Source organism: Diachasma alloeum, unplaced genomic scaffold, assembly GCF_001412515.2.
Source record: "Diachasma alloeum isolate Michigan unplaced genomic scaffold, Dall2.0 Dall_scaffold_00206, whole genome shotgun sequence".
Taxonomy (NCBI): domain Eukaryota; kingdom Metazoa; phylum Arthropoda; class Insecta; order Hymenoptera; family Braconidae; genus Diachasma; species Diachasma alloeum.
Genome location: NW_021680371.1, coordinates 1,869,717 through 1,888,869, shown reverse-complemented (window position 1 = coordinate 1,888,869; position 19,153 = coordinate 1,869,717). Strand labels below are relative to the sequence as shown.

The 19,153-nt window shown below is 38.1% G+C and overlaps 3 protein-coding genes across 3 annotated transcripts in view; all 3 read right to left on the bottom strand.

Annotated features, from left to right (window-relative positions):
* The window catches only part of LOC107036197 (F-box/LRR-repeat protein 14), a 12,370-nt gene extending 2,078 nt beyond the window's left edge, over positions 1 to 10,292 (bottom strand). The window contains exons 1-3 of the mRNA XM_015253978.2: positions 9,979 to 10,292; positions 7,857 to 8,006; positions 678 to 1,144 (exon numbers count right to left, since the gene is read on the bottom strand). Of these exons, the coding sequence (XP_015109464.1) occupies positions 678 to 1,144; positions 7,857 to 8,004 (615 nt within the window). The 5' untranslated portion in view covers positions 8,005 to 8,006; positions 9,979 to 10,292. The remainder of the gene's footprint in view (positions 1 to 677; positions 1,145 to 7,856; positions 8,007 to 9,978) is intronic.
* Positions 10,293 to 10,991: 699 nt separating this feature from the next.
* On the bottom strand, positions 10,992 to 15,145 carry LOC107036194 (F-box/LRR-repeat protein 17). The gene is made up of 5 exons (XM_015253974.2): positions 15,041 to 15,145; positions 14,711 to 14,779; positions 13,648 to 13,797; positions 12,433 to 12,896; positions 10,992 to 12,369 (listed from the first exon to the last, which is right to left on the bottom strand). Exons 3-5 carry the CDS (start codon positions 13,793 to 13,795, stop codon positions 11,554 to 11,556), a joined length of 1,428 nt encoding a protein of 475 aa, XP_015109460.1. The 5' UTR covers positions 13,796 to 13,797; positions 14,711 to 14,779; positions 15,041 to 15,145; the 3' UTR covers positions 10,992 to 11,553.
* A 1,369-nt stretch (positions 15,146 to 16,514) lies between these two features.
* On the bottom strand, positions 16,515 to 19,153 carry LOC107036195. The gene is made up of 4 exons (XM_015253975.1): positions 18,705 to 19,153; positions 18,466 to 18,615; positions 17,659 to 18,122; positions 16,515 to 17,595 (listed from the first exon to the last, which is right to left on the bottom strand). The coding sequence occupies exons 2-4, from the start codon at positions 18,611 to 18,613 to the stop codon at positions 16,780 to 16,782; spliced, it is 1,428 nt and encodes a 475-aa protein (XP_015109461.1). The 5' UTR covers positions 18,614 to 18,615; positions 18,705 to 19,153; the 3' UTR covers positions 16,515 to 16,779.

Here is a 19,153-nt window from a genome sequence, read left to right as displayed (position 1 = left end):
CTACCGATTGGTGATAAAATTTTTTGGAAATAATGAAATAGGGGGGATAACGTCGTTTTTTTCAGGGGTGATTTTTCAAAAATTTATTTTAAAAAAAGTACTAACTAGCAAATGTTTTTTATTAGCTCGCAATTTTCTTCAAAACTACTTCAATGAGGAAAAAAATAAAAATTTGGAATATCTATACATGAGGGGCTAATTGATCGGATCTCAAAAATAGGAATTCAGCGTGCGCAACTTGGAATAGCGACAACATCGAGATTAGAAATCGCAGAGAGCTAAGCGCGACAAATACGAATGGAGTTATGACGATAAATTTCACTATGAGAAAGAACATAACAGCTGAGTGAATCAGTGCTGCCAACTTGTACCTCGAACGGCACGACGTTATCACTTTTTCTCTCCATATTAATTATTTTCCAATTATCCGAAAGACAAGCTAGAAAAATAACAGAAGGCTTGAAATATGTGGGAAAAAATAGAAAAGTTATTAAAAAAATATTTCGAACACAAAAATGGTCGAAATAGATTGGAAATTTGTAACTGAAATATCGTTTTTTTCTGTTCAGCGATTGGTTTTCTGCGAGAAAGCGACAGCTTCCCCTCCGTCGCACCACCCTCAAGCCCGCCCCTCATAAATACCTTAATGAGAGGGTGTAAAACAATTTTATACTCACGTATTCATAATTGTCAGGCAGGTGTGAGCGTTCACCATCGATATTGTAATCATATCTACATTCGCCTGTAATTAGGTGCAGTCCACGTAATGTTTCGCAAGGCAATATCCTAAAAACGGCTGAATCAGAATTGTTCGACATTCGTTCCAAGCAAAAGTGTGTTAGACTTTTAATTTGTGAAATACTGGAAATGTTGTTCCCGGCAGGGGACAGACAGACGTTTAATCTGCCTAAATTCTCGCAGTATTTAGTAACGAATGGAAGCATTGTATAGTGACAAGGCTTGCCAAGTTTCAAAACTCGTAGATAACGTCCACATCTCCTCAGAATTTTAGCGATGCTCTGAATATTCTTGTAGATATCTGGTAATTTGTCGAAATCAGTTGAATATGTATCGGATTTTGTGAAATTCAGGCGCTTCAGGTTGTTCCATGAAACTTTGGATACAGCTCTCCAACGCTTGCAAACTGTGCAGGAAAACCGGTAAGAATGAATTATCCGGTGAACATCGGGTATGGAAAATATCACATAGGGGAGATTAGGGCAAAATGGACCTCTAGAGCAAAATGGACTCCTTTATTTTTTCATGAATGAAATTCTCCAAAATTTTGGTGAATCTGTCGCGATAGTACCGGAGAGTGGATCCAGCATCAGAGCTGTGTGAACTTGGAGTCGAAGTTTGATAAATCGATTGCTTTCTTATAGTATCGATTGTACTCAGTGAGTACCTGAATGTACTACATTCATTTTTATTTGTACCCCGCACCCCTAGACGTAAGAGGTGCGAGAAAAATCATGCAGCGTCGGAAATGAAGGTACGGAAAAAATTTTCATGAGCAAGGATTCAGCATGGATAGTACTTGTATGTACTATATTTTTCCATTTCATTTATCAACCCCTTCAATACTTTACCCGCTTCTAAAATCTTAAATGTATGAAGGACGTCAGGAAAACATACAGATAATTCCTAAATCGTTAGTACTCGTTTGTACCAACGAAAATTATTCATTATTATTATTATTATTATTATTGTCATCAAATCACCTGATTCCATTTTTATCAACCGTAAAATCATCGTAATGGATTCCATATGTAGTTCGTCAAGTTTTGATGTGGGTACAATCGTCTCAACTTGCGTACTTCCACTCCCATCGCAGTACAAACGGAACAATTTACTGTACATGATAATGAGACCAACTACAAACCATTCGGAGCTTCAAAAACAGTGGTAGAAAATTCAGAAAAATGGTACAAACGTTTTCCTGAATTTTATTGGCGTTTAGTGACGAGTAGGTGTTGGTACAAATGTCCAAAAGTACGGCAAGATTTTTTGGCGATTTCGTTATCGCAATTATCTCGGAAACTATGAGAGATAGAGCCTTAAAACCTATTCCATTCGATTCCTGAGGAAATTTGGGTTCCCCATATGCAGATGGACGGCTCAGAATTGCGTTTTTCCACTTCCTACACCGTATACCAGATAAATTAAATTAATTTTTTTTGGCGATTTCGTTTTTCGCGATTATCTCGGAAACTATGAGAGATAGAGCCTTAAAACCTATTCCATTCGATTCCTGAGGAAATTTGGGTTCCGTATAGGCAGATGGACGGCTCAGAATTGCGTTTTTCCACTTCCTACACCCTATACAAGATGAATTAAATTAATTTTTTTTGGCACTTTCGTTTTTCGCGATTATCTCGGAAACTATGAGAGATAGAGCCTTAAAACCTATTCCATTCGATTCCTGAGGAAATTTGGGTTCCGTATAGGCAGATGGACGGCTCAGAATTGCGTTTTTCCACTTCCTACACCCTATACAAGATGAATTAAATTAATTTTTTTTGGCACTTTCGTTTTTCGCGATTATCTCGGAAACTATGAGAGATAGAGCCTTAAAACCTATTCCATTCGATTCCTGAGGAAATTTGGGTTCCGTATAGGCAGATGGACGGCTCAGAATTGCGTTTTTCCACTTCCTACACCCTATACAAGATGAATTAAATTAATTTTTTTTGGCACTTTCGTTTTTCGCGATTATCTCGGAAACTATGAGAGATAGAGCCTTAAAACCTATTCCATTCGATTCCTGAGGAAATTTGGGTTCCGTATAGGCAGATGGACGGCTCAGAATTGCGTTTTTCCACTTCCTACACCCTATACAAGATGAATTAAATTAATTTTTTTTGGCACTTTCGTTTTTCGCGATTATCTCGGAAACTATGAGAGATAGAGCCTTAAAACCTATTCCATTCGATTCCTGAGGAAATTTGGGTTCCGTATAGGCAGATGGACGGCTCAGAATTGCGTTTTTCCACTTCCTACACCCTATACAAGATGAATTAAATTAATTTTTTTTGGCACTTTCGTTTTTCGCGATTATCTCGGAAACTATGAGAGATAGAGCCTTAAAACCTATTCCATTCGATTCCTGAGGAAATTTGGGTTCCGTATAGGCAGATGGACGGCTCAGAATTGCGTTTTTCCACTTCCTACACCCTATACAAGATGAATTAAATTAATTTTTTTTGGCACTTTCGTTTTTCGCGATTATCTCGGAAACTATGAGAGATAGAGCCTTAAAACCTATTCCATTCGATTCCTGAGGAAATTTGGGTTCCGTATAGGCAGATGGACGGCTCAGAATTGCGTTTTTCCACTTCCTACACCCTATACAAGATGAATTAAATTAATTTTTTTTGGCACTTTCGTTTTTCGCGATTATCTCGGAAACTATGAGAGATAGAGCCTTAAAACCTATTCCATTCGATTCCTGAGGAAATTTGGGTTCCGTATAGGCAGATGGACGGCTCAGAATTGCGTTTTTCCACTTCCTACACCCTATACAAGATGAATTAAATTAATTTTTTTTGGCACTTTCGTTTTTCGCGATTATCTCGGAAACTATGAGAGATAGAGCCTTAAAACCTATTCCATTCGATTCCTGAGGAAATTTGGGTTCCGTATAGGCAGATGGACGGCTCAGAATTGCGTTTTTCCACTTCCTACACCCTATACAAGATGAATTAAATTAATTTTTTTTGGCACTTTCGTTTTTCGCGATTATCTCGGAAACTATGAGAGATAGAGCCTTAAAACCTATTCCATTCGATTCCTGAGGAAATTTGGGTTCCGTATAGGCAGATGGACGGCTCAGAATTGCGTTTTTCCACTTCCTACACCCTATACAAGATGAATTAAATTAATTTTTTTTGGCACTTTCGTTTTTCGCGATTATCTCGGAAACTATGAGAGATAGAGCCTTAAAACCTATTCCATTCGATTCCTGAGGAAATTTGGGTTCCGTATAGGCAGATGGACGGCTCAGAATTGCGTTTTTCCACTTCCTACACCCTATACAAGATGAATTAAATTAATTTTTTTTGGCACTTTCGTTTTTCGCGATTATCTCGGAAACTATGAGAGATAGAGCCTTAAAACCTATTCCATTCGATTCCTGAGGAAATTTGGGTTCCGTATAGGCAGATGGACGGCTCAGAATTGCGTTTTTCCACTTCCTACACCCTATACAAGATGAATTAAATTAATTTTTTTTGGCACTTTCGTTTTTCGCGATTATCTCGGAAACTATGAGAGATAGAGCCTTAAAACCTATTCCATTCGATTCCTGAGGAAATTTGGGTTCCGTATAGGCAGATGGACGGCTCAGAATTGCGTTTTTCCACTTCCTACACCCTATACAAGATGAATTAAATTAATTTTTTTTGGCACTTTCGTTTTTCGCGATTATCTCGGAAACTATGAGAGATAGAGCCTTAAAACCTATTCCATTCGATTCCTGAGGAAATTTGGGTTCCGTATAGGCAGATGGACGGCTCAGAATTGCGTTTTTCCACTTCCTACACCCTATACAAGATGAATTAAATTAATTTTTTTTGGCACTTTCGTTTTTCGCGATTATCTCGGAAACTATGAGAGATAGAGCCTTAAAACCTATTCCATTCGATTCCTGAGGAAATTTGGGTTCCGTATAGGCAGATGGACGGCTCAGAATTGCGTTTTTCCACTTCCTACACCCTATACAAGATGAATTAAATTAATTTTTTTTGGCACTTTCGTTTTTCGCGATTATCTCGGAAACTATGAGAGATAGAGCCTTAAAACCTATTCCATTCGATTCCTGAGGAAATTTGGGTTCCGTATAGGCAGATGGACGGCTCAGAATTGCGTTTTTCCACTTCCTACACCCTATACAAGATGAATTAAATTAATTTTTTTTGGCACTTTCGTTTTTCGCGATTATCTCGGAAACTATGAGAGATAGAGCCTTAAAACCTATTCCATTCGATTCCTGAGGAAATTTGGGTTCCGTATAGGCAGATGGACGGCTCAGAATTGCGTTTTTCCACTTCCTACACCCTATACAAGATGAATTAAATTAATTTTTTTTGGCACTTTCGTTTTTCGCGATTATCTCGGAAACTATGAGAGATAGAGCCTTAAAACCTATTCCATTCGATTCCTGAGGAAATTTGGGTTCCGTATAGGCAGATGGACGGCTCAGAATTGCGTTTTTCCACTTCCTACACCCTATACAAGATGAATTAAATTAATTTTTTTTGGCACTTTCGTTTTTCGCGATTATCTCGGAAACTATGAGAGATAGAGCCTTAAAACCTATTCCATTCGATTCCTGAGGAAATTTGGGTTCCGTATAGGCAGATGGACGGCTCAGAATTGCGTTTTTCCACTTCCTACACCCTATACAAGATGAATTAAATTAATTTTTTTTGGCACTTTCGTTTTTCGCGATTATCTCGGAAACTATGAGAGATAGAGCCTTAAAACCTATTCCATTCGATTCCTGAGGAAATTTGGGTTCCGTATAGGCAGATGGACGGCTCAGAATTGCGTTTTTCCACTTCCTACACCCTATACAAGATGAATTAAATTAATTTTTTTTGGCACTTTCGTTTTTCGCGATTATCTCGGAAACTATGAGAGATAGAGCCTTAAAACCTATTCCATTCGATTCCTGAGGAAATTTGGGTTCCGTATAGGCAGATGGACGGCTCAGAATTGCGTTTTTCCACTTCCTACACCCTATACAAGATGAATTAAATTAATTTTTTTTGGCACTTTCGTTTTTCGCGATTATCTCGGAAACTATGAGAGATAGAGCCTTAAAACCTATTCCATTCGATTCCTGAGGAAATTTGGGTTCCCTATAGGCAGATGGACGGCTCAGAATTGCGTTTTTCCACTTCCTACACCCTATACCAGATAAATTCAATTAATTTTCTTTGGCTATTTCGTTTTTCGCGATTATCTCGGAAAAATTCAGAAAAACGTTTGTATCATTTTTCTGAATAATCTACGACTGTTTTTGAAGCTCTCAATGGCTTGTACTTGGTCTCATTATCATGTACAGTAAATTGTTCCGTTTGTACTGCGATGGGAGTGGAAGTACGGAAGATGAGACGTTTGTACCCACATCAAANAATAATAATGAATAATTTTCGTTGGTACAAACGAGTACTAACGATTTAGAAGCTATCTGTATGTTTTCCTGACGTCCTCCATATATTTAAGATTTTAGAAGCGGGTAAAGTATTGAAGGGGTTGATAAATGAAATGGAAAAGTATAGTACATACAAGTACTATCCATGCTGAATCCTTCCTCATGAAAATTTTTTCCGTACCTTCATTTCCGACGCTGCATGATTTTTTCCGCACCCCTTACGTCTCGGGATGCGCGGTACAAACGAAAATGAATGTGGTACGTTCGGGTACTCACTGAGTACAATCGATACTATAAGAAAAAAAATCGATTTATCAAACTTCGACTCCAAGTTCACACAGCCCAGCATCCGATGTGCCTAAGATGGACTCATTATGTATGTGGATTAATCCAGATGATTAAAAATTCGTGTGACGATTATGCATAGTACTTCACATAAAAGAATTATCATTGTTATTTGAAAATGCGACCAATTATTGATTTGTTAATTTGATTATCCTATTTTCACGTACTTTTTAGATGAAAAAAATCTTGCTGTGAGTTTGGAAGGTCGTAAATATGCATTTCTCAATTTCTGAAATGGGAATCACATTCCTGTTGATTCTCATTGATTTCCACAGTATTTATCATGATAATTTCCACAATAAATGAAACATAGTTTATAAAATGATTATGGAATAAAAGCACTCAATTTTTTTAGGATGTCTATTTTGCCCTATCCTCCCATCAAGATGTTTAGTAGGAGCTTATTAAAGAACAATTCTACAGGGAATCTGCTAGGTTTGTCGTATGCAGTACACGGAGAGAATTATTCAATAAAAATTACGTATCTTTTCCGTAATTCCGGAGCGAAATGTGGTTGTAGGAAATTTTACGGAACTGTCACAAAATTATTCCGGAGCGTTCCGTAATTTTTATCTGAATCTCCTGTGAAAAATTACGATACCGTCACTTAAATTTTCTGAGTCGATTTCGTAACCGGTGAGTGAATTGTGAGCTCCGTAATTTTTACTGAACATTTCTCTCCGTGTATTAAGATAATTTCTGCACGCAGTGCACCTGCAGAAACTAGAGCTTCGCACGAGAGGAGACGAGATGAGATTTTCAAATCTCGGAATAAACGGTAATAATTGGCTTCGTCTCGGTATCGGTCTGGTCTCATCGCGGTGTTAATCCGATTAATATCGAGGCGTGAATGTTGCTATGGAATTGATGCTGGGGTAAATCGGACATCCTTAACATGAAAAGGTCACGTAAGGGTAAAGTTATGAAGCGACGAGACCGTGCTAAGCCCTAACAGAAACGATTTCGAGCAGAATGAGAACTTGAAATTTTTTTTAAATTTCTTGAGAATAAGAATGATTCTAATAAAAGAAAAAAAATTAAGTCCCATGGAATTTTGAAAATATTCCAAACGTCATTTCTTAGAGGAATCATTATCATAAACACACACTGTAGAAATTATCTCAATCTTATATACTTCGATCCTATAGGACTATATGCCAAATAATCCGATATGATTAATTTGGCATCACCATGTACTGTGAAATTATTTGGTATGTGAATCAAAAGCTCATAGTTATCTGAATAACTATTGTAGCTTTCTTTTGCAACTGAGACTTTAAACTTATTGAATGAAAACGGAATAAAAAATGAAAGAATATTCACATCTTATGATTCACAATGCACTCGTTTTTACCCTTTTCTGCATTGAGTCTGTCTCCAGGAGAAAGATACAAGAATATTTTCTTCAGGCAAACATTATCCAGCATATTGATGAAATCAAGAAAGCTCGATTCGTCAGGAACTCCTAAAGCCTGCTCCATTTCATCCACTGACGATGCCATAGCTGCAAAAAACCGAATACCCCTTAATGGTTCATGAACTTGTGCAGCCATAAGAATTAACGCGGCTCGAGCGTAGTTATATATATTCAGAAAAGTGTGGGCTGTTTGAGATATCCCCACGCTTTTATGAGTGGATCAAAAAATATGAGCCGTAAACTGATAGAACGGATTAGTTATTGTTAACGAATGGATTTTGTTTGCAGATTAGGATCTATTCGGCCCCACCAAATGTTCATTCGTTAATAGTTAACGAATGTACAGTTGAGGAGCCTTGTTTGACTTGACTTTCGCCATTCAAGTGAACCATTTATTCTACCCGGCCGGGATTCGAACTCGGAACCTTTCGCACGTGAGGCAACGAACTTACCCACTGCGCCAAGCCACCGGGCAAAATTCACTATATAGGGGAGGGTGGGGCAAAACGGACCCCTGACAGAAAATTGGTAATTTTTGTTATTTTGTTCTTTCCTTCAACCAGAAACACTGAATGGGTTAAATTAAAAATGAATTTCTTGGATCGTACACAGAGAGAATTATTCAAGAAAAATGACGGAATATTTCACGTAATCCGCAAGCGAGAATCGTTTTCAGTGAATTTCTATAGGAATATAAGAGAATAAATCTGAAACGTTCAGTAAATTTTCGGGTCTGTCACTGAAAAAATACGAAAAAGTCACGTAATTTTTCTGGAAGTTGTAAAATCTAACAAAAACTTCAAGACTTATTATGCCTCAGAACATGAAAATTCTTGGATGTTTAAGAATTTTTACGAAAAGTTCCGGAAAAATTACAGAACGTGTTGTTAAAATCTCCCCCTCACGGTGACTCATGGCTAGCCGTGAGACGTCGGACGGATGAGTAATTTTTACGGAACAGATCGTAGAATTTACGTGACAATTGACACTTTTTATTGAATTTTACTTCGCTCCAAGATTACATTTCGAAACGTAATTTTTACGTCTTTTTTCTGGTAATTTTTATTGAATATTTCTCTCCGTGTAACCGTCACAGGGGTTTTATAGACAACAAGTGTCGTTGAACCGCAATTTGATCAGATTTGCTAATCACCTCAAACCACAAATGACTGCGAATTTGCTCCATTCGGAAGCAAACACAAAAATTATCAATTTTCGGTCAGGGGTCCGTTTTGCCCTGCGGTCCGTTTTGACCGCCTGGGAACAGAAATTTCTATTTATTTTTCATTCATGAAGCTTCAATGTATAAATGAAAAATTGAAAAATGGCGGAGATTCCCTCATTCTGCGACCACGTAAGGTTTAATCATAAAAAAATCATGTACATTGTGAAAATCATTCAACAATTCAGTCACAGGGCTATTTAGACCCGGTCAATTGTTTCCCGCGGTTCCTTCAACCTCCCCAAGGTTGACAATAAGTCTGGCTATCTGGGCACTGATTCCCAAAAATTGGCATTGATAATGATGCAAGATGTCTACATCGGTTCTGCAATATATTATTAGTCAATACTGGAAGTTTTAGGAAAAAATTTCATGAACAGTTTGCCAGTAATTTTCGGGAAAGCAAGAGAATTTCAAGAATGCAGAAGATTTGTTTGTCCCAAGGTCCCATAAAATACGACCCTAACCTCGCTTCGGTCGGTTCGATCGCGGTTTTCGGGCCCAATGACAAAAAATGACATTAATCACACGGTCCCCAAGGTATTTTCTGACGAATGTGATTATCGTCTTCGCTTCGGCTCGAACTATAAAGCCGCATTCGTCAGAATATATTTTGTGGACCCTATGATAAAGATTGCAATTGAGATAACAACAATTTTGAAGACGTACATGGAAAATTTTGATCAGAAAATATTTATCAATGCGTCACGATCATTGCTCATAAATCATAGACTTGTAGAAAATTCCTGACATAAGATGGAGAAGATAATGCGACGAATGATGGAAAAATAACGTCATTGAACATGGAAAAACTAGAAATGCGAAATTATTACTTACCTGGGTTTTTGTAAACAGAAGCTGATCGACTGTCTTCACCAGTTCTCAGTTCTCGCCCAAAATTTTTCCTTTCAATTAAAATAGCTATATAAGCCTTGTGTGAATAAAAATCGATTTCTTAATGTTGGAATAAAATCCTGTATTTATTGAAAATATTCAACTGATTGTCTTTCTGTAATTGGGGAGCCATCGCTGAATATTGGACCTGGGCTTGACGTTATATACAGGAGAGCGCCGCGCAGGCAGCGTTGTAAGAGATTGGTGGGGCTTGCCAAAATGTTTTCTGAGTTTTGCCGCGATACTGAACTACCTAAGTGAACGAAAACGTACAGGCAAACTATCTAGCCCGTTGCCTTTGTAGCTACCCCCACTTTACGTAATGCCCACGCACATCCATATCTCCCACCTCGCATTCGATTATTTATCCATTTTCATCACGCTGTGACGAAAAGTCCAATTTCCGCCACATTGTGATGAAAAATATTGTTCGTAACTCGTGAAAAAATGTTTTTTAGCTCGTGGGATTATATCCCTCGCCTTCGGCTCGTGTTATAAACCTTCCACTCGCCAAAAAACACTTTTTTGCACTCGTTACGAAATATACTATTTTGTCACAAGGCCGCAAAACACTTTTTCATCACGCTGTGCGAAAAAGTAACTTTTTAAGCGCGCTTCGCGTGCCTAAAACGTTTTTTTTCAATACATTGTGATGAAAAATATCGTTCGATACACGGAGAGAAATGTTCAGTAAAAATTACGGAGCTCTCACTTCATTCACCGATTACGGAATCGACTCAGAAAATTTAAGTGACGGTATCGTAATTTTTCACAAGAGATTCAGATAAAAATTACGGAACGACGTTTCGCGGACAGTGTGATGAAATAGTGTTTTGTCATTAGGCCGAAAAAAACTTGTCTGGCGAACATGAATTTGCAGCCCGAGCCGAAAGCGAGGGTTGCAATCATATGAGCTAGAATAGTATATTTCGTCATTAGGCGGGAAAAAACTTTTCTGGCGAATATACCAGACTAATATGAATTTGCATTTGTGTAACTGTGAGAATTTCACTTTTAGTTTTCAGTCTATAGATAGATTGAGTAAGAAGGGCATGAATGTATCAACTAGTATAAACCTGAGATTCACAATTCTTACGACGGATTTTAGAAATTTATTTTTGAATTTGGTTCATTCGATATCAAAACTTTTTTCAATCAGAGCCCTTTTACTCTTACTATACCAGTACCAACACAATCTACAACATCATCAGGTTCAAGAATACAAATTACAGAATTATCGAACTAGGGCATTACAATCTTAACGAGTACAAAATATTTTTCAAGGACTAACCAATATTCGTAGAAAAAATGTTCATCTGGCCCCTTCAAAACCCTCAACAGCTTCAAAGGTACATTTTAAAAAATTAGAATTGACAATTGTAATGAAAAACTCCCTTTGAACAATTCCCTTAATGAAATATTGCAAAAAAACTTTTACAATGTTTCAGGGCCAATTTTCTTATTCCTCATACCCCTGATCTACCACCTCACGGTAATAGTATTGGATTCAGTTTCCAATCAATCATCTGAATCAGATGTAGCGAGCTCAGTTGTGGGACCTTCTCCGGAGACATTATCCCCGCAATCATCGGCCTCGGAATCCGATCCAGCCTCGTACTGGAACTCATAATCAGAGTCGTACGGATCATCATCTTCATCACAAACTTGTTGTCTCTGAGACCGCTGTTGATTTCTGACATTATCTGTACTTTCGACTATCAGCAAAGGTGAGTCATTATTATCTACCCAATTAGCGATTACAGAAGTATCGACATAGATTCGAAGTGGCACACCGTCGAGTCTGCGCTTGCTAAGTCGATTCGCTGCGACGAGCAACTCGTGAGTAACCTTGGTCCCTTTCACGTTCAAACTCCTCAAGTTAATAGCAAATATCATCAAAGTGATGAGTTCAGTGTCCTTTACTGCTCTACAATTCCGCAGACTCAATAGTCTCAGAGTGTGGAATTCGCCGAGAGCAGCATCTGTGATAAAGCCCAAGTCATCCAGATTAAGAAGCTTGAGTTCAAGTAAGTCCCACAAATACACGATCCCACCATCGTCGATCTCATTGCAGTTACCAAGATTTAGAATTGTCAATTTAGGACAAGTTATTGATAACTGCTGTAGGAACGTGTTGGTGACACTGGTGACATTCTCAAGGTCTAGAATCTTCAAATTTCTGAGAGCAGTTAGGAAAAATGGCCCGTTAATCATAGAATTGGAGAGTGAGAGGAAGTCGAGTTTAACATTTTGATTTATGATTTCTTCCATGGCATGATCCACATGAAAATAATGTAGTTGTATGGATACCAAGTTGTTCAAATCTCGAAGATACTGAAGCAGAAAAGTCGCGTAATAAGTGATTAATGAGGTGGCATAGGAGAATTTTATACTCACGTTATTATAATTGTCAGGGAGGTGTAGGCGTTGGTCACCATTGATATCGTATCCGTATTCACTTGCCCTTAGGTGAATTCCACGTAATGTTCTACGGGGCAAGACCCTAAAAATGGCTGAATCAGATCTGTTCGTCATTCGTTCCAAACTAAAGCTCTTTAGACTTGTAATTTCTGAAATACTGGACATATCACACGCGACAGGGTAAAGAGAGATGTTTAGTGTGACTAAATTCCGGCAGTGTTCAAGAGCGAATGGAATCATTGTGTAGTGACACGGACTGCCAAGTTCCAAAACTTGCAGATAACGTCCACATCTCTTCAAAATTTTCGCCATGCTTTGAATATTTTTGTAGACATCTGGCAGTTTGTCGTAATCAGATCTACCTGAAGTAGTTTTGATCAATCTGAGGCGCTTCATGTTTTTCCATGTAACCTTGGATACAACTCTCCAGCGCTTGCAAACTGTACATAAAGAACCGATGAGAATTAGTTGTCCGGTAAATATCGTATAAATATGTTTTGCAGGAGCTTATTAAAGAGAAATTCTATAAGGAATCCAATGAGTTTATCCTATAGAGTACTGGGATAATTGCTGCTCACAGAAACTAGAGTTGCGCACGAGGCCAAATGAGACGAGATTTTCAAATCTCGAAATAAACAGAAATAATTGATATCGTCTGGCAATTCGCTTGGACCCCCATGATGGTTTTGCTTGTCAATGATGGTTTCATGAATCGCAGAAAGTGTTCCATTGAAACCGCCATCGAGACATTCGTCGAGACTCCTCTCGGTTTCTCGAGGCGAGACGAGACGAAACCGTGCGCAGCGCTAACAGAAACGATTCCTAGACGAATTGGAACTTGAAAAATTTTCAAAATTTCTTTACGATGAGAATAATTGTAATAAGAAAAAAAAATTGAGTCCCATGGAATTCTGAAAATATTTCAAATAATAATTCTTTGAGGAATCATTTTTATAGACACATCTTGTGGAATTTATCTCAATCTTCTATACGCTATCCTATAGGACTGCATTTAACATGATCTGATTTGAATGATTTGTTGCCACCACGTACTACGGCATTTATCCATATACAACTAAATGATAATTAGAGCTTTCTTTTGCAATTGAGACGTGAAATTTATTGAATGAAACGGAATAAAAAATGAAAGAATATTCAGATTTAATGATTCACAATCCGCTCGTCTTTTACCCTTTTCTGCATTGAGTTTGTCTCCAGGACTAAGATGGAAGAATATTTTTAGCAGTAAAACATTATCTAGCTTGTTGATGTGATCAACAGGTCTCGATCCGCCAGAAACTTCTGAAGGCTGCTCCACATCGTGCATTGGCGATGCCATCGCTGCAAAAAACCAAATGCCCCTTGATGGTTCTCTCATAAACTTGATTCAACCGTAACAATTCAGTAGCGAATTGGTAAAATGGTTTCAGTCGACTCATCTCGCAGTTGAGTTTTTGAGGAATATTTCGGAATTTAGGGGAGATAGCGAAATTTTCGTAATAACATTTGTTGTAGCTCTCAATCGGCTCTACAAAAAATGTTATAACAAAAATTTTGCTGTCCCCCAGATATTCATTGAAAACGGGTCAATAGTCAAAATTGACTTGACTCGAAAGAAGTGTGGATTGTCCGAGCCATCCCCACACTTTTATGAGTGAACCAAAGAATATGATCATTAGTTAGAAATGTACCTTACCCGATCTGGCTACGGCTGAAACGGATAAGGGATCGTTACTCAGTTGAAAAATGATGCGAATTATAATGCAAATATGCGAATTGGTTCGACAGCTAACCCTCGCCATTGGGAGACAAGTTGATAGCAGTTCGGCTGTCAAACCAACTGACAGGTCCGCATTATGATTTACCCCATTTTCCAACTGAGGACAATCCTAAGATCCAATTTAGCCATAGCCGAATAATGTGAGGTGCATTACTAGCTAAATTAATCAGAAACAAATTAATCAATTGAGCTCAGTTTAGGCTCATTACAAAGGAAAAGAAATGTTCTTTGCATTGAGAGAAAAATTATTGAATTTCATTAACATTTCAAGCTGTCATTGACATTTTAAAAAAAGTCAAAAGTGTTCATTTGACCCCGACCTCCCCTATATTTTTTGGTTCAGTCATAAAAGCGTGTAGATGTCTCAAAAAATCCCCGATTTTTTCAATGCATATCGTTACGTTGCCGCGCCGAATCACGGAAAAATAGCATCAGTGGACATGGAAAAACTAGAAGTGCGAAGTTGTTACTTACCTGGGTTTTTGTAAACAGACCCCAGTCGACTGTCGTCACCGGTGTCTCAGTTCTCCCTCAAAATGTCTCCTTTCAATTAAAATAGCTATGTAAGCCTTGCGTGAATAAAAATCTATTTCTTAATATTGGGATGAAAACATGTATCTATTGAACAAATTCATTTGATTTTCTTTCTGTAATTGGGGGCCATTGTTGGATATTGGATTTGGGCTCGAGGTTATATGTTAGAGAGCGTCGCGATGGCAGTGACGTAAGAAAGAGATTAGCGGGGCTTGCCGAAATATTTTCTGAATTTGACCACAGGACTGAATTGAGTGAACGAAAACGTACCTGTACGTATACAAACTGATTAATCCGTTCCCTCTGTAGCCACTCCCACGCACATCCATATCTCCCACCTCGCATTCAATTCAGTAACGAAGTGGTAAAACGGTACAAGTCAATTTTGACTATTGACCAGTTTTCAATGAATCTCTCGGAATCTGAGGAAGTTAGCAAAATTTTTGTTACAACCGTTTTTGCAGAGCCGATTTAGAGCTACAATAAATGTAATTACACAAATTTCGCTACCTCCTTCAAAGTCCGAAATATTCCTCAAAAACTGAACTGGGAGATTAGTCGACTTGAACCGTTTTACTACTTCACTACTGAATTATTTATCTATTCATGTCTTTATTTATTCTCTATTTGTGGATTCTACTTGTTACATTCATTTATTTTTTATTTTTAACGTGATTTGTCGCAAGGAGTTTGCGACTGGCCATCACCCGAAGGCCTTCAGCCTGGTATTTACAGAGATATTTAGTTGAATGTTATAATATTGTAAATAGAGAATTCTTGAACATTGGAGAGTATATGGGATGCGTTTACTCCGTGTAACTGTAGGAATCTCAACTTTAGATTTCAGTCTACGGATAGAATGAGTAAGAAGGGCATAAATGTATCAACTAGTAAAAAACTGCGATTCACAATTCCTACTAAGGATTTTTCAATTTTTTTTCATTCAATTCGGTTCATTGCATATCAAAACTTTCTTCAATCAGAGCACTTTTACTCTTACTATACCAGTACTAACACAATCCGTAATATCATCAGGTTCAAGAATACAAATTACAGAATTATCGAACTAGGGCATTACAATCTTAAGGAGTTTAAAATATTGTTCAAGGACTGACCGATATTGGTAGAACTCATGTTCATCTGGCCTCTTCAAAATCCTCGAAAGCCTCAAAAGTACATTTTTAAAAGTCAGAATCGACATTTCTATGGTGAAGTGGTGAACTAGGATGAGTGCTTTTTTTTTCAATTTTCTATTGCTTGATTCGAAAGTTCTGCCAAACGTGGTCAAATTTTTGAATTCTCCTGAAAAAGTTTCATTTTTGTACTTATCCTAGTTTACCACTTCGCCACAGAATTGTAAGGATTATTTTTCCCAATCGGATTTCGACCAATCAGAGCGCAGTATTTGAGGCTACCCGATAGTTTTATTTCGGATATTTCCTCCTAGCTTTTGAATATTTCGCCGTAGTTCTTCTTTTTTTTACCTGAATATTTCGCAGTAGCTCTCCATTTTTCCGGCTCATTTCAGATAGAATCTTATATTTGACAGTCTATGGAAATCGGATTATTCTATTAACATAATTTGTTCAAATCCTCCCCAATTCACCTCCTGATGTTGTCCAGTGCACTCTGATTAGCCAAAATCCGATTGGGAATAATAATCCGCCAAATACCCCTCGAGATTCAAAATTAATCGGGTATTTCCCTCAAGCTCCCCTGCAAACAAATCATCGTGCCAAGTTTTTTAGAAAAGTCCCTTGCGCAAGCGCTCGGGATTTTTTAACCTGCGAAACTTGACACTCTCAGTTGTTTACAAAGAAGCTATCGGGAAATACCCGATAATTTTGAAGCTCTTGGGGTATTACTACTGAAAATTTTTTCTTTGAACAATTCCCTCAATGAAATATTAAAGAAAGAACTTTATGATGCTGTAGGGCAAACTTTCTTGTTCCTCATCCGCTCTATCTGTCATCTCATTGCATTATCTATTCTATTGATTCAGTTTTGAATCACTGATCTGAATCAGACGTACCAGTCTCAGTTGTGGTAGCATGTCCGGAGCCATCATCCCCGCAATCGTCGGGCTCGGAATCCGACCCATACTCGTACTGGAACTGATAATCAGCTTCATACTGAACATCGTCTTCACCACAAACTCGTTCTCCCCGAGACCCACGTGGATTGGCGACATCATCTGTACTTTGGACTATCAGCAAAGGGGAGTCCTTATTCACGACCCAATTAGCGATCACAGAAGTGTCAACATAGATCCGAAGTGGCACATCGTCGACTCTGCGCTTGGTGATTTCATTCGCTTCGATGAGCACCTTGTGAGTAATGCTGGTCCCTCTCAAGTCGAAAGTCTTCAAATTATGAGCAATTCTGATGAGCGTAATGACTTCAGCATCCTTTATGCCTCTACAATTCCGACAACTCAATAGTCTTAGATTGTAGAATCCGATAAGAGAAACGTCTGTGATACGGCCCATGTGATCCAGATTAAGGATCTCGAGTTCAGGTAATTGCCACAAATACATGACCCCATAATCGTCGACCCGATGGCAGTATTTGAGATTCAGATTTGTCAACCTATAGCAAGTTCTTGATAACTGGTCTAGGAAAATGTTGTGGATACTGGAGACATTCTCAAGGTCTAGGATCTTCAAATTTCGGAGAGCAGTTAGAAAAAATGGTCCGTTAATCATACAATTGGAGAGGGAAAGGAAGTCGAGGTTAATATTTCGACTTATGATTTCTTCCATGGCATGATCCAGATGAAAATGGTGTAGTTTTATGGATACCAAGTTGTTCACATTTCGAAGGTACTGAAGCAGAAAATTCGCATAATAAGTGATTAATGAGGTGGGGTAGAGCAATTTTATACTCACGTTTTCATAATTGTTAGGCAGGTTTAGGCGTTCACCAGTATCAATATCGTATGCGTATTCACTTGCCCGTAGGTGAAATCCACGTAATGTTTCACGAGGCAAGACCCTAAAAATGGCTGAATCAGATCTGTTCGTCATTTGTTCCAAACTGAAGCTTTTTAGACTTGTAATTTCTGAAATACTGGACATATCACACTCGGCAGGGTAAAGAGAGATGTTTAGTGTGACTAAATTCTCGCAGTGTTCAAGAGCGAATGGAATCACTGTATAGTGACAAGGTCTGCCAAGTTTCAAAACTCGTAGGTAACGTCCACACCTCCTTAGAATTTTCATCATGCTTTGAATATTCTTGTGGATATCTGGCAATTGGTCGTAATCAGTTTCGCCTATCGTAGATTTGGTGAGATTCAGGCGCTGCACGTTGCTCCATGAAATCTTGGATACAGCTCTCCAACGCTTGCAGACTGTGCATGAAGAACCGATAAGAATGAGTATCCGGTGAATATCAGATATGGGAAATATCGCATGATAGTACACTAAAGTACAAGAGCACAAATTTGTGAGTGAACTTCACATTCGTCGAAAACGAAGTTTATGGCCGAGTGATCTATAATATTTTATGTCATACGGCGATAGACGTATCATCTGACTCATGTGATTATAATCTAAAGTCACATTCGTTAGAGTATTTTTATGATGTGATATCTTAATGTGCTATTATCATGTCCAACAAATTGAAAGGAGTAAATACGGAATAAATACGAAAGAATATACAGATTTAATGATTCACAATCTACTCGTCTTTACCCTTTTCAACATTGAGTTTGTCTCCAGGAGGAAGATTCAAGAATATTATCTTCAGACAATCATTATCTAGCATGTTGATGAGATCAATAGGTGTCGATCCGCCAGAAACTCCTGAAGACTGCTCCACTCCATGCACTGACGATGCCATAGCTGCGAAAAACCGAATACCCCTTTCTGGTTGAATGTTCCAATAACATCATTGGACACGGAAAAACTAGAAATACGAAATTATTACTTACCTGGATTCCTGTAAAGAGATGCTGGTCGAATGTCTTCACCAGTTCTCAGTTCTCGCCCACAATTTTTGCCTTCTATTAAAATAGCTATATAATCCTTGTGTGAATAAAGATCAACCTCTTAATGATGGAATAACAACATGTATTTATTGAACGAATGCAATTGATTTTCTTTGTGCAATTGGAGAATTATCGCGGGATATTGGATATATGGGCTCGAGGTTATATGTTGGAGAATGCCGCGAACGCAATGACGTAAGAAAGAGATTAGCGGGCTTGCCGAAATATTTCCTGAATTTTACCGCAAGACTGAATTGAGTGAACGAAAACGTACCTGTACGTATACAAACTTATTTGTCCGTTCTCTTTGTAGCTACCCCCACTTTACCTAACACATCCATATCTCCACGCACGAAAAATTTAATAGAAAAACCTATCGAATTCGTTAGCGA